This window comes from Microtus oregoni, unplaced genomic scaffold, assembly GCF_018167655.1.
Source record: "Microtus oregoni isolate MIOR12 unplaced genomic scaffold, Mior012 000006F_ref0000085, whole genome shotgun sequence".
NCBI classification, from domain to species: domain Eukaryota; kingdom Metazoa; phylum Chordata; class Mammalia; order Rodentia; family Cricetidae; genus Microtus; species Microtus oregoni.
Window position 1 is genome coordinate 38,662,186 of NW_024543065.1, and position 15,723 is coordinate 38,677,908.

The 15,723-nt window shown below is 39.6% G+C and overlaps 1 protein-coding gene across 4 annotated transcripts; it reads right to left on the reverse strand.

The window, feature by feature from the left end:
* Positions 1–443: 443 nt before the first annotated feature.
* LOC121449245 (zinc finger protein 54-like) lies at positions 444–15,234 on the reverse strand. 4 transcript variants are annotated; one of them, XM_041653544.1, is made up of 5 exons: positions 15,001–15,234; positions 12,618–12,707; positions 8,362–8,450; positions 4,192–4,318; positions 444–2,591 (listed from the first exon to the last, which is right to left on the reverse strand). In XM_041653544.1, the coding sequence occupies exons 2-5, from the start codon at positions 12,649–12,651 to the stop codon at positions 577–579; spliced, it is 2,265 nt and encodes a 754-aa protein (XP_041509478.1). In that variant the 5' UTR covers positions 12,652–12,707; positions 15,001–15,234; the 3' UTR covers positions 444–576. The 4 variants fall into 4 exon arrangements, with proteins under 4 accessions (XP_041509478.1, XP_041509480.1, XP_041509479.1 ...); XM_041653546.1 differs by having other exon boundaries at positions 15,139–15,197; XM_041653545.1 differs by having other exon boundaries at positions 14,868–15,005.
* Between the last annotated feature and the right edge of the window lie 489 nt (positions 15,235–15,723).

A 15,723-nucleotide genomic window follows, 5' to 3' on the forward strand; every position in this document is an offset into this window, starting at 1 on the left:
ATAAACAGCTTTTAGGTTGCCTTCTTTTTGCATTTGAGACTGGGATTTTATGTAACAGACTTGGTTGTCCTGTAACTAGCTGTGTAGACCAGGATGGCCTCAAACTCACATGTATCCACCTGCCTCTGCCTCCGCAGTGCTGGGATTAAAAGCATGTGCTACCACCACTGCCCTGCCAAGATAAGTGATTTTATTACAGCTTTCCTAGGAGCTGGAGACATGGCTTAGTGGGTAAGAGCACTGGTTACTCTTCCAGAGAACCAGGGTTCAATTCCTAACACACTTACAATAGTTCCCAACTGTCTAGAAATCCAGTTTCAAGGAATCCTATGCCTTCTTTTGGCATTCACAGGAACCAGACAAACATGTAGTGCACAGAAAGAGTTGCAGACAAAAGACCCATACACATTAAATAAAAATCCACAAAGCTCCTAGAACAGAATTTTATTTTAATATAAACTCCATGATATTTTCTAACATTTAAAGTACCTTTCGAGACTTTTGCAAGTTTCTTATCTTTATGCTTCTGTTATGTATACTGTTGGGATTTATAAGTAGAGAATACTTAAAACAATATTATGTGACATCATTTATAATAGTATGTTTCTCACCAGTGTGAACTCTCTGATGTCTTCTAAGATTTGAAACATAGATATAGGCCATGTCACAGTCTTTGCATTTGTGAAGTTTCTCTCCAGTATGAATTTTCTGATGTGCTCTGAGGTAGGAACACCTAGTAAAAGATTTGTTACATTCCTGACAACTGTAAGGTCTCTCTCCAGAATGAATCCTCTGATGTGTTTTAAGATGCCCTACCTGTTTAAAGGACATATCACAGTCTTTGCATTTGTAAGGTCTCTCTCCAGTATGAACTCTCTGATGTGTTCTAAGATGCACTATCTGATTAAAGGATATCTCACAGACTTTGCATTTGTAAGGCTTCTCTCCAGTATGAAATTTCTGATGTTCTCTAAGAAATGAACAGGTAGTAAAAGATTTCTCACATTCCTTGCAACTGTAAGGTCTCTCTCCAGTGTGGATTCTCTGATGTATTCTAAGGTTTAAACTACGGGTAAAGGATTTGTCACATTCCTTACAACTGTAAGCTTTCCCTCCAGTGTGAACAGTCTGATGTCTTCTAAGCTGTGAGTTGTCTGTAAAGGATTTCTCACATTCCTTACATTTGTAAGGTTTCTGTCCAGTATGAATTTTCTGATGTGCTCTGAGGTAGGAATACCTAGTAAATGATTTGTCACATTCCTTACAACTGTAAGGTCTCTCTCCAGTGTGAACTCTCTGATGTGTACTAAGATGTGAATGCTGGGTGAAGGATTTGTCACATTCTCCACATCTGTAAGGCTTCTCCCTAGTATGAATTGTTAGATGTTCTCTATGAGCAAACCCCTGAGTTACAGACATGTCACATTCTCCACATTTGGAAGGTTTCTCCCCAGTATGAATTTTCTGATGTTCTCTAAGATATGAGCATGTAGTAAAAGCTTTGTCACATTCCCTACATTTGTAAGGTTTCTCCCCAGTATGAATTTTCTTATGTTCTCTAAGATATGAGCATGTAGTAAAAGATTTGTCACATTCCCTACATTTGTAAGGTTTCTCCCCAGTATGAATTCTTTGATGTCTTTTAAGATGTGAGTTCACAGTAAAGGATTTGTCACAGACCTCACACTTGTAAGGCCTTTCACCAGTATGGATTCTGTGATGCCTTTTAAGCTGTGATAATTCAAGAAAGGACTTACCACATTCTTTACATTTGTAAAATGTCTCTAAAGAATGAATTTTCTGATGCCATCTAAGTGATCCACAGTGTGTAAATGCCCTGTCACACTTGTTGCATTTGTAAGGCTTCTCTCCAGTATGGATTTTCTGATGTCTCCTGAAACTGGAATGGTGGGCAAAGGATTTGCTGCATTCCTTACATTTATAAGGCTTCTCTCCAGTATGTATTTCCAGATGGCTTTTAAGAGCTGCAGACTGTCGAAATGACTTTCCACATTCTTTGCATTTGTAAGGTTTCTCTCCAGTATGAAGTCTTTGATGTATTCTAAGATTTGCACAATGGTTATAGGATTTGCCACAAAAGTTGCATTTGTAGGGCTTATTTCCATTATGAATTCTCTGATGTACAGTGAGACTTGAGGCAGTACCGAAAGATTTTTTGCATTTCCCACATTGGTGTGGTTTCTCTACAATGTAGACCGCTTGTTGGAAAAGACTGTTTCTAGAACCAAAAGTGTCACCACATTCTTCCTGCCTGTGCTCTTTCTTTGCAGTGTAGAGTCTCTGATCTTTATTAATGTTGGGACACAAATTTAAAGATTTCTCACAGTCTCTTGATTTGCAAGGTTCTTCTCCAGTGTGCATGCTGTCATGTCTATCTGGGTTTGATGAGTCAATAGAGTCATCCCTGTGATTACTGCACCTGTAGTTATTAGAGTTTTCTGTAGCATCACATGTTCTATAAAGTGCACATGTGGTGGGGTCATGAAGCATGTCGTCAAGCTTATTACACTGATAAGACTCTTTTTCAGTCTTCATATGTTGATGGACAGGATCACATACGTAATAGTTTTCTGAAAATGAGTAAGGTCATATTAATAGGGCTTGTGCAAAAATCAAACATTTGATAAAAGACTGTGTCTCTAAGTTGTCTTTTAAGATAAGTCAACCACGAACTATTTAGATATTTTTTTCTTTCACTGTAATTTTATATATTCTCACAAAAACAGACTGACAGTCTTCAAGGGTCTGTGATATAATAGGTATCTCATCATTACTAAAAATGTCTAACGGCACAAGATGGATTATGTAATTGAAGAACCAGTAATTAGCTTTGGGATGGAGCTCAAATGGCTGATTATATTTAGAACACATGTCTCCGTGTTCAGAAATTGAAGAAGCAGAGTTTAATCAAATCCCAGGTTCACAGTGCTTGTACTTACTAAGTGACAGGCAATGAGGAGGATGGTTAAGAAGACACAATTCCTTTAAAGATCAAAGTCTTACTTAAAAGCATCAAAGGGTTTATTTTCTTTATTTCTACAACAAGGCATTAGAATCTACAAGAGTAATGGATGCAAAAACAGTATTCCACCAGATATCAGAGTTTCTAGATCTATGTCTATCCTCCATCATCTGAGCTCCATACACTGCTGTGTTTCTTAACTTTCCTCATAGGGTTATTCTCAGCTCCACTCTGTGCACTGACTACTGAGAATATTTCCCAGAATGGTGCCTGTATATTCTCCACTGGCATGAAAATGAAGGATGTAATATGCAGATATGCATATAAGGAAGGCAACTAGAGAATAATCCTACTTCATGAACTCACATTAGACTTAGTTTGTAAAATTATTCCAATCTGATGTCAGCATAGTCAAATAAAATTAGATTTCCTACAAGTACTGTCAGCATAATTCAGTTGCAATAGGCACAACACCTTCTAACAGTTACAACAGGCAGGATGCATGTTGAGACAAGGACAATATAATCAGATCAATGGTCAGGAATTGGAAGCAAATATAGCCAAAGCATTCTCAGGTCTTGCTCTCTTTTTCATGGGAAGTCATCACTCTCGTCCTGCTCATTCACTAGACTTTCCTTGTTGTGGCTACTCTCTCCTCTCCACATTCCAGAGCAATCTCATTTCTTCCGGACAGGTAACCATGCCTATCTTGCATACAATAATCCTCATGTTCTGTGACGCAGCCCATGACCCATGCTAGAATTTTTAGAAAGAATACAGATGTTTAACACATCTACGCAGTACAGGAAGGAACAGAACACAAAGTAGACGAATCTGGGAATAATTTCCATTGCTATTTCCTGTCAGAATCTTTAACATATTTAGGGAGAATTGTCAGTTTGCATATCTTGATTTTTTTTCTCAAAAACAAAATAATATGTGGTTTGGCAGACATGGAGCTTTAAGATATGAGTGAAATTTTATACGATATTAAGTTCTGAATGCATTGTGGAACCAAAATAAGGGGTACATGGTAACTCTAACATGGAGAATAGAAAAAAAAGTAAGTTCCATGAAAAAGTTCTTTTCTCCTACCAATCTTTCAATTGTCTCCTGTTGTTTCCATGGTATCTTAATAGAGTTTATAACCTATGAAGTCAGTACATACCTAAGATGAGATAAAAATTCTAGAAGCACAATGATCTCACCCACTGAGAGCAGGTTGTTGTAATTCTCCAACATCACATCAATGTACAAAGCCCTCTGAGCAGAGTCCAGGCATTCCCACTCTTCCTGAAGGAAGTCTACAGTCACATCCCTGAATGTCAACAGACCCTGAAACAAAAAAGTACAGTTTGACCATGTGATCCTGGCAGAGTGCTTTTCTGAACATAAAGAGACTTAAGGAGATTAGGGATGTAGATAAGCAAAAACAGTTAAAGAGGAAAAAGAGAGAGAGAGAGAAAAAAAAAAAACAAGATTTCTAATGTGGTCACATTGTATAATAAGTTTTCTAACACTGTGAAAGCAGATTGACCCAAAACTCTCACAAGCATATACACAAAAGAACAGACAGTTAAGGTCTGGACATGATTATCTATCTGTTAAGGATGCTGTGTTTATATCAAAGGATCACAGCATACATGCCCCTGAAGGAAGATTTATGATGAGGTGATGTGCTTTAAATACTATCTCTGAAGCCAGGTGGTTGTGGTGCACAGCTTTAATCTCATCCTTGGGAGGCAGAAGCAGGCGGATCTCTGTGAGTTTGAGGCCAGCCTAGTATACGGAGTGAGTTCTAGGACAGGCTCCAAAGCTAAATAGAGAGACTGTCTCGAAAAACCCAAAATCAACCAAACAAAAACCCTCCCCAACCCCCCCCCCAAACAAAAGCAAAAAACAAATGCTGTATCTGTAGATCATGCTAAAATACTGACACTGAATAAATTCTATGCATTCTTGGATCTTAAAAGGAGTCTATTCTAACATGCTCGGTTCGTATCTTTAATGTCTAAGTTCAATGCCATTCCATTAAGGAGACAGGAGTAGATTGTGGAAGCCCAAAAATGTATTTCCACCTGGACAAAAGGTCAGACAGTTGGAGCTTACCTCTATTCCTTCAAGGTTATTGTGTTTCTATCACAAACAAAGGTCCCACCTAGACTTAGATCAGAGAGTTCTACTCCCCCAAGATGATTGACAAGTGTGGCTAATAGCCAGACCTTGTATTTTAGGAACAGAGAAGAGATATGTTTCTACTTCAAACAAAAATCTAAGGGTTCAACTAAATTTCCAATTCCCTTAAGGAAATAACACTGAATTCTACCCAGGGAGTGGTTTGCCTACAGAATGTTTTGGTCTAGGGTGTGAGCTGACCCGTTTTGTTCTAGCAACAGAATGTAGCCCACAATCTTCAACTGGTCTGTTTCCTTTTATCATGTTAGTGCAGTTTTTTAAATCTTACACCCTCTTCTTGGGGGCGGGGCATTTTAAACAATTGGAAATTAAATGTGGGAGAATTCAGTATTCACTGGAACTCTCTCCCGATACTATTCTATGTTTTTCTGTTTTATTATTTTCGTGCTCTATACTTGTATTCCTAGTCCCTGTATTTTTGTCATGGCTGGTCCCTGACAGTAGATATGAAGGCAGAATTTCATGATTGGCTTTATAGGCAAAGAATTTTGGTTTTTCCAAAATAACAATGAGTGTAACAGCACTGTATCCTGTCAATTTGAACACTAACATGTGAAATCAAGTCGATATGATTACTATTTTAAGAATATTCGATCCACCAACAAGCACACAGGAAAATCTACATCAGTCACATTGGATATAATGTAAAATTAAAAAAAATAGACGTAAAGCAACTTAGACATATAACAATTTCTAAAGTTCTGGAGAATATTTCACTCCCAAGAGTTATAAAAATTGAGGTAAGTATAAAAACACATGAAACAGTGTTTTAGTTGCAGCTAAGCATGTACATGTGAGTGGAGTAAGTGAAGATGCCTTCAGAAGTGACATAGATTCCCTGTGAGACAATGAAGATAATCAAATTCTGTGAGAATTATAGTCACTTTTCAGTGTTTTGCAAATAAAATATAGCATAGAACATTGGCTCAAAAGAAATTCGAGCTATTGTGCCTGGATTTTGTAAACCTCAGTGTGTTCTTCTTAAAATTTATGCGGTATTGAGTGGGAATGAGTCTGTACCAGCAACATTTTTGATAGGGGCTCATACCTAGGATTTATTGAGAATTACATAAATTAAATACCAAGGAAATAAAACTGCCAATCAAAAAAATGGGCAAATGAAGTGAAGAGACATTTTGTAAAGACAGAAACACAAATGGCCAATAAATATTTTAAGTCTTCAGGATCCCTAAAACATCCTTATGGAAACCCAAACTAACACTACTTTGAAATACTGCCTTACCCTAGGCTGAGAATGGCTGTCATCAACTAACCTGACACCAAATGTTCAAGAAGATGTGGAAAGAACCATCATTAACTGTTGGTATATGAGGGGGTGTGTAAATTAATATAGCCATTGTTATAGTCAGTTTAGCGAATACTAAAATATTGAAGATAGAACTAACGTATGACCCAGCAATGTCACTCCTGGGAACATAAATGAAACTCCATTCCCCAATATGAGATATGTATACCCCATGTTCATTGCTACATTATTAACCACAGCAAATTATCGGAATGACCTAATTATCTATCAACAAAGGAACTGATGATGAAAATGGTATATATAAAATGGAATATTATAAAGCTGAAGAGAAATATGTAATAAATGTTTGCATGAAAGTGGAAGGACTGAAAACATGCAAATGTGAGGTCACACAGTAGCAGAAAGAAGAAACTACATTTTCTCTCATGTGTTGAATCTACTGTAGGCCCATATTTCGGTATAGTGTGGCAGCCAGGTGAAAAAGCCATAGGCCCCATCCGAGGGGGTCATATAGCTCTGCAGACAAGCTGACTGCCTAACAAAGGTAAGGATGTTTGGCGCTCCTTCCATTGTAATTTGGAGGATATTTTATAGAGATGCTAATTCAGGCCTACTTGACAGCTAGCATGCTCAGCAGATAGGTAGATGCGGATGTGACAAAAGACCATTCACCTGGTAACCTATGAGACAGTAATGTATTTTCCCGTTCAATTTATGTGATGGTATATAAGCTGTTTGGATAATAAACACGGGGAGATCTTCAGGAGGAAGAAGCCTGAGATGCCCTTTCGTGATAACCGTGTAAGCTGTGTCTGATTATTCCTCACGACTCTGTATCAGTCCAGTTAGGGAAAAGAGTTATCTGTGTTGGAGCCACACGGGCTCCAACAATCTACTAACAACATGTGCATATAGGAAACAACATACAAGTGGGTACAGCAGAATATGGAGAAAAGAGAACAAGAAATGTTTAAAAACCAGGGTTGAGGTATGTAGTAAGAGCTGCGGGCCTCTTCCCACAGCCCGGCTCCTGGCCGCTTGGCTAGCTTATACCCCGAAATAACAACACGGGCTGCGTGGAATGCGAGTGCCTGGCGCAGAACACAGTTTTATCCGGTAAAGCGAATGATTAGAGGTCTTGGGGCTGAAACGATCTCAACCTATTCTCAAACTTTAAATGGGTAAGAAACCCGGCTAGCTCAGTTGGTAGAGCATGAAACTCTTAATCTCAGGGTCATGGGTTCGAGCCCCACGTTGGGCGCCAGAGGAAGGTGAAGATGTAAGTCAAAAACAATCCCACACCAGTTTAGAATTATGATTAATAGAATGGTTATTTATTTAAAGGGGAAAAAACTTACAGATCACCGTCCCAGACAACAGCCCTCTGCGCAATCAGGAAGGGAGTCTAGTAGCCGGAAGCAGAGCAGGAAGTAAGAGAGAGCGAGAAGGGAAGTGGCCCCCTTTTTTAAAGGGAGAGAGACCATGACCCAATGGGCTGGTATCTCAGCGGCTATTGGCTGGAGGAGCGGAAGGACCTCCCACAACAGAGGTAGGATTGCATGCAGGTAATGAACCATTTATGAAAAAGGATATAAAGCTAAATGATTTTCTAGTTCTGATTTTGTTACATTTTTTTTGTAGTAGGCATGTTCAAAAAATATATTTGATAGTAAAAAATATAAAATTCCTTGTGAGGCTGCAGAACTTCTATTCCCAATGACTACTCTAACTGTATAAAAGTTCATAGAGTTTTATAGTCTTTAGGCTTGGTTAATTTTAGTGTGTGATTTTGTTGTTTTTTGTTTGAACATTTTTTATAATAAATTTTAAAAAATTACCAGAAGCAAAAAATTAAAGGCTTGGAATATCTAAACATATAACATTTCTAGAAAAAAGAGTGGACATGACCACTGACCTGGGAGTTTACTGGAGAATCAGCCATTTCTTTCTGTTTCTCTTCTTTGAGTTTCTCTTTCAAGAGCAATGAATAGATGGCTTGCTGCCCTTTTATATAAGGGGTCACAAAGCAAAAGCAAAAGTTAATACGGAAAGCTTGAAGAACAATTTCAAACCTCATGAAAAGACTCAAGCAACAGAATACACCAGGTGTCTGGTCAGTCTCCCAAAGCCAGAAGAACATGGAATGACATTTAACGCCTGGAGAAAAAAAAATTCACTGTCAACCATGTTGTTTCATCCAGAAAAATTCTATATTAATTTTTGATAAAGATGGAAGTGCAGTTCAAGATAATTATAAACCAAAACATTCAACAATGTTTTTCATTTCAACAAAAGAGGACAGCAGACACTATGTCAAAGGCAAAATATATACAGGAAAATCAGAGGAATTATCTAAACAAGAGAAATAATAAGTTTTACTTGAAGAATAGATAAATACAGGAAAACTGAGAAGTAATCACCCATGGGCAAGATAGAGAAGCACTAATTCTCACAGAGAAGAAAGAGGAATACTATCAATAATCCAACCAGCAACAACATCAAAAACAAAAGCATAGAGAATCAAAATGCTATCAACAAAATATCTAGCCACTCTCAGAATCAACAAAGAGAACACTCAATTAAAAAAAATAAATCCTTAAGTTAAATGAATTATGACCCAGCTGTTCCATTCCTTCATGAACTCAAGGGTCGCAGCATCCTATTTTACATATACCTGTTCAGCCATATTCATTGCTGCTCTACTCACAATAGCTACAAAAAGTAAATAACCTAAACATCCTTCAACTGAAAAATGGATAATGTGATTCATATATACTATGAAATATTATTCACCCATAAAAACTGAAATTATTAAGTTTGCAGCTAAATGGATGGACATAGAAAAGACCATATTGAGTGAAGTAACCCAGACCCAGAGAGATAGACATTGCATGTTCTCTCTCATAGGAAGTTCCTAGCTCCATATCGTCAGATCTGAGTCCACAACCTGGAGTGACTGCAGGAACCAGAAAAGTAAAAAGACAGCTCTGTGGGGTGTGGGGGAGTGATAGAAAAGGGAATAACACAGAACAAGTGATCTGAAGGGAAAAATGGAAAAACAGGAGGGGATTTAATTATGGAGAAGGGACAGACATAAACACTGAAGACAGAGGGTAAGGATGTCTAAACATCATAAGGAATCCATTCATCTATTCCTTGAATATAATCCATCTAAGGAAAAATGCCTACAATACACATACGTCTATGAATGCACATATATTTATAATGTAAATAAAAATTTCCCATCTGGTCTGATAATTTCAAAGAAAACCACCCACACAAGGCATGAGAATCCTGCTCTGAAGTTGTTGGTCACAGCTGTCCAAGAGACTCCCTAAACATTATAGGCCATTGCTGTTCCCCATGATTGCCTCCCAGAGGTAGAAGGTGAGTCTCAATTATTGAAGCAGCCATGTACTTCAGACATTGAAGCCAGAGAACTTGAGATGGATCAGAACTTAAAAGCATCTTTCTGGGGATGCGTTTCATGATAACAGAAGAAAACATGAAAGCTTCCAAGGTAGGGAACCAAACAACAGTCCTACCCCTTCACGACTCCTTTGAACCAAAGAATGATCTGCACTCTAGGGGTGCAAGAGTGACACACATACCAAGATGGTAATCAGCAGCTTCTAATTGGACTTAAGACCTTCTCAACAAGAGGGAAACCATGCCTGGTACTGGAAAACTAGCCAGTTGCCTAGGGTTAGTGAAATTAGGGATCTTGGAGAAGAACCTTCAATCACTACTTCATTAAATCAGCAGAATCCCTAACTGCACTCTAAATATTTTCCTTATTCCCACAAATAAATGTAGCTCATATCTCATCAAGCAAAGTTCTTTTTGGAACACATGGAGATTATTACAGAAAACCACAATCAGTCAAAATGCAGAGTTGTGATGCTCAGTCCCTTCTTACACATAAACAACACAACTCCTTCGCCTCAGGGTCAGAGATCACTAAGCAAGTCAGATGGGAACATTTCAAGAGCCAGAAGAACAGGGTATTTGGTTTGCCATTGTATCTCCTAGAAATGTTAGAGAAGCTACATGCTTCAAATCTTACAAAGGGCTGCCTAAACAGGAGCAGAACAAGGACAACACCAAGAGACATGCTATCATGGGAAGAGAAAGCTCACTAGGCCTCAACCCTAGTCAAGCACTAAGGAATTCTGAGAGCTGGAGAAATAGTCTCCCCCAGAGAAGAGTACACCATATGGTTATCCAATACCAAATGTTCATGCCTCAAAACATATAGCCTGAGTAAGTTGTACTTTTAAGTTTAGGAATTCAAACATATAAGAATGGAAGAAAAGATTATTAAGAAATAATAAGGTGCGTGTAAAGTTAAGTTTTTGGACGACATAGATAAAAATTTTTAATGTTTTCTATTATGCCTAATCACATAATTAAACTTAATAAGTGGCTAGAGAGATGGCTCAATACTTCAGAGTACCTGCTGCTCTCTTACAGACCCTTTGCTATAGAGGGACGCTAAAAAGTAAACCCACACTAACTCAGAATTAAGTATAATACGGAGTTATTTATTTAGGGGTAGACTCACTGATCACAGTCCTTTGCATGGACAGGGAACAGGAACCGAATCCAACAGCCAGGAGAGAGGGCACGCAAGCTTTACGACTGCATTTATAGTATAAGAGACCATGCCCAACTAGGCTGGTATCTTAAAGCCCATTGGCTAAAGGAGTTCCCACAATAGCACCACATTTTGTCTAAATAAGAGAGTTCTAAGCCTAATATAAAACTACGTACAAAAAGAACAAATATCAAGTATAAAAATTAGAATTACAACCAGCATAAACAATATCAAGCAAGAAACATATGCTAAATATTTCAATAACTATCCTATCCTAAGGAGTCTAAATCTTGTATTAGAAATAGTTTGGTCAACTCATGTGAGAAAAGTAACTATGACTATCTAGTCTTTGGTGTGGGAGGTCCTTCTGCCTATGTGTTGCTTTTATTGGTTAATGAATAAAGGAACTGCTCTGGGTCTATAGCAGAGCTATAGGGGAACAGAGCTAGGCAGGTAAAACTAAATGGAATGTTGGCAGAAGGAAGGCGGAGGAGAGAGATGCCATGGGGCCGCCGCCAGAGACAGATATGCCACAACCTCGTGGTGATATACAGATTAATAGAAATGGGTTAAATTAAGATGTAAGAGTTAGCCAATAAGATGCTAGAGCTAATGGGCCAAGCAGTGTTTTAATCAATATAATTTCTGTGTGATTATTTTGGGGTAAGCTAGCTGGGAGACTGAAAATAACGAGTGGATCCCTCCAACAAGTGGTGTGCCAATGTGCTGGATTAAATCCATGTAAAACCTGAGAAATATAAAAAGAAATCCTAGACACAGTGCTTTGGTAGTGGCATTTTCTTGGGTGGGCTCTGTTTGCTAGAGGCAGGCAGAGGTATGGCTTCTTTGGGAAATGATTTCCTAGTTCGGCCATGAGGGGGAGGAAGCTTTGTGGTTTTGAAGTGCAGCTTCCTGGGCCATGATGCCAGCACGAACTTTGGCTATGGAGCATTTGAATGGCATTTGTGGGCCAAGGTGTTTGTGTCCACTCAGGGCTGGGAGAAAAGTGGCTGAGACCATGCCTGTGGCTTGGCACTCCCAGCGGGATCAGGTATACTAGGCTTGCACAGGTAGGAGAGCATGGTAGATTCCTGACGCCATACACAGAGATGTTTCCAGCCTGCACAGAGCTCTGCGTGGCAGATTTGGCTGTTACTCAGAAAGAGAGGGTTTACGTGCTGCATGCTCATTCTCAGGGTTGGAGTGCTGAGTGCTGGTATTATTTTCAGAAATGGTGACATCAACACTAAAAGGTAGAGAATGTGCTAGAATATCAAAAGCTCTGAAAACAATAAATAAAACTAGAGGAATTAATTTGATCACTTTATAATATACTAAAATCATAGAAATTAAAACCAATTAATATGGTGTGATGAGATAAGAGATATATGAATAAGAATGAATAAGAACAGCATCACTCACAATGCATAGTCAAATAAAACGTTATCTGCCTTCGAGTATCAATCGTCTGTAGAACCTGTTCTCAAAATTATAATAGGATACCACATGAAATCATGTCTCTACCACATTCACTTGAACCCCTTGCCACTCCTTCTCCAAGATCTCCACCATACCTGCATCCTTAGCTACTGTCTCCTCCCTCTCCATCTTCCAGGCCTCTTTGTTCTGCAGCACAGTGAGCAGATCTGGGTGATCAGTTGACCCTGCACATGAGAAAGAGACTCTTCAGGAAGCACCTGGATTTCTAACACAGTACTGTGCTCAGTGGATGAGGAGAAAACTAAATACAGGATTATACAAGTGATTCCCCAATTGTCATCAATGTCAGCATGCTGAAAATATTTAGAAAGTGTTTTCAGTTCGTGTAACTTGAATGCCACTTCCAATAACAGCTCAGTAAAAACTCGGGTTCAGAAACAACACTGAATTATTGGAACAAGAATGTTATATACTAGTGACATTCTGAATTTACCATAGCCCCAATTTGATAGAAGCCTTAGATCTTTCAAAGGGTCACACATGTGCAGGGTAATTTGCCAAAACACCCTGAGGAGGAGCAAGGGAGTCTGCAAGCAATGCAGTCTCACCCACAGAAACCAGATCACTGCAATTCTGTAACATCCAGTCTCTGTGCTTTTCTAACGAAGTGTTGTACTCAGTAGATAAAGAGAAAGCTAATTACAGGATTATACAAGTGATTTCCAAATTGTCATGCAATGTTAGAATACTGAAAATTTTGAGAAAGCATTTTCGCTTATCATAACTTGAATGCCACTTCCAATCAGAACTTAGTTAAATCTCAGGGGAAGAAATGGAACTGAATGACTGGTATGAGACTATCATACACTACTGATGTTCTGAATGTATCATAGACCCAATATGATAAAAGCCTTACACCTCTCAAAGGGACACACACTTGCAGAGTAATTTACCAAAAAACCCTACGAGGAGCAAGGGAGACTGCAAGCAAACTACTCTCATGCCCAGAAACCAGACTGCTGCAGTTCTGCAACATCCAGTCTCTGTACAAAGCCCTCTGAGCAGAGTCCAGGCATTGTCCCTCCTTCTGGGAGAAGTCCACAGTCACATCGCGGACTGTCAACAGACCACAGAATAAAATACAACAGTTTGAATGGCTGTGTGGGTGCACACCTTTATTCTTAGAACTGGGGAAACAGAGGTGGTTGGAACTCTGTAAGTTCCAGTCCAGCCTGATCTCTAACATGTATTAGAAAAGCAGACGCTTTATGAAGAATCTATTTCTCATGTGCAAGGCTCACTGATCCAGACAGAACAACACAAAGAATTGAGGACTCAAACACAGTAAACACAAGAATCAAGAAATTACAGTTTGGTAATGTGTCTATGGACAGAGTTCTTTGACCAAGGAGAGAAAAGACTACTCTAGTCATTTTTTCTGATGTAGACGAGAGTTATTGTAATTATTCAAAAGATGCTGCCTATTGTATCTTATATTATAATATCACTTAATTTCTTTTTACTTTTTTCCCACCTGAGACAGGGTTTCTCTGTAGATCCAGCTGTCCTTAAACTCACTCTGTAGGCCAGGCTGGCAAGGAACTACCAGATCCACCCCAGTCTGCCTCCCAAGTGCTTGGATTAAAAGAGTGTGCCACCACTATTATGTGGCTTATAAAATGCCCTTTCTAACTGAAAATACAGTGACCTGTTAGCCTAAAGCATACTGTACTTTTCCAGGTTCTAGCTTGTACATTGAGAATTCGACACAAAAATACACTTTTCTTTTGTTTCTCTTTTTGAGAAAAAACAAAAAACAACGGGATCTCACTATGAAGCTCTGGCTATCCTGGAACTTATTAGGCAGTCCAGGGTGGTCTCAAATTCACTGAGTTCCACCTGACTCTGTCTCCCCAGTGGTGGAATTAAAGATGTTTGCCACCAAGCCTGTCAATGACACTTTTCAAAATGCTCTATTTACATCACATAGTACATACGTGTCATAAAAAATTTAATGACTGATAAAAGTTTAGTTTTAACGTTAATGTTTACAACCATACCTATGGAGCTCGCAAAAAAAAATATACTTTCGGATTCAATTAAATTTGCTAGCGTTCATTTCATGACTATATATAAAAGATCTCTGGGAATGCAAAAATCCCTAGGTCTATGTGCTAGTCTCTTGAATAGCTAGTGGTGTAACACGAAAGTGGGCGTGGATGAATGTAAATTTGAAGAGCTTTGCCCTGCCCGCCACAGCAAAGAGAACCGAGTTTGCAAACATCAACACATAAATTCAAATACTTTAGTAGGTCATTTTTATGCGACTATTTTAGCGAACAGATCAATGAAAAAAATATCAAGGTTGGTAGAGGTCATATTACCTGAAATTTATCGACAAGGGAAGACACCACAGCAGAATTTCAGAGCCAGTTTTTTTTTTTTTTTTTTTTGTGAGAAACAGCTGGCACCCCTGGTCCCTTCCCTCCTGGGTCCCAGCCCCGCAGCTCCTCTGACCTGGGAGGTTCCAGGGCCGCCGGGCTGCGGTTCCCGCCACGGCGCTGCTGACTTTCCCAGGCCGCCCCGCGGCGACTGCGGCGACTGCGGCTCCTGGGAGTTTTCGCGTCCCCGCAACACCCGCCGACTCCTCCGCACCTAGGTCTGCACCACGCGGTTCTCCACTGGAGCAATGACAGGGAATAGGCACTGGGCACTTCTGGCTTTACCGCTCCAGTCCACTTCTCCAAGCTCTGTCCCTGGGTTGCCCAGCTTCCGTTTACGTCACTTCTCTAACTCATCCCACTTCTCCATCCCTACTCCTACACTGTCCTTACCTGCAACAACCTCCCAACCGTTCTTCCGGTTGAGTGTCTCCGCCCTACTGAGCAGTTCCTCCCACTCCTTCTCAGGCCACCTTCCACCCAGCTCCAGCTGTCAGGTTGCCCTGGACCCGGTCTGCACAGCCTCCCCTCATGCTCGCTGCCAGCCTAGAGCAGATCTGGATCTAGGAGGAGGCTGCACCCCTGTATCTGACCTGACAGTGAGTTCAGAACCCTTCAGATAAAAGACAGGCAGCCTAACCTCTATGTGACTACCAGACTCCTGTGTTACTACCTACATACACAAACGATAGTAGGTTAAATTCAGATGCCACCGTCCATCGCTAACACAAACATGAGAAGCCAAAACCAAATACTGCAATTTTGCCTTGCGGAGAGATACTACAGGAACTTGGATTTT

Excerpts from the sequence above, each read along its gene's own strand:
- LOC121449245 (XM_041653544.1), bottom strand. The coding sequence starts at position 12,651 with ATGGAGAGGGAGGAGACAGTAGCTAAGGATGCAG. Across the intron at positions 8,451-12,617 it reads GACAGTAGCTAAGGATGCAG|GGCAGCAAGCCATCTATTCA; the intron begins GTATGGTGGAGA and ends CTTATATAAAAG. Across the intron at positions 2,592-4,191 it reads CAACAACCTGCTCTCAGTGG|AAAACTATTACGTATGTGAT; the intron begins GTGAGATCATTG and ends ACTCATTTTCAG.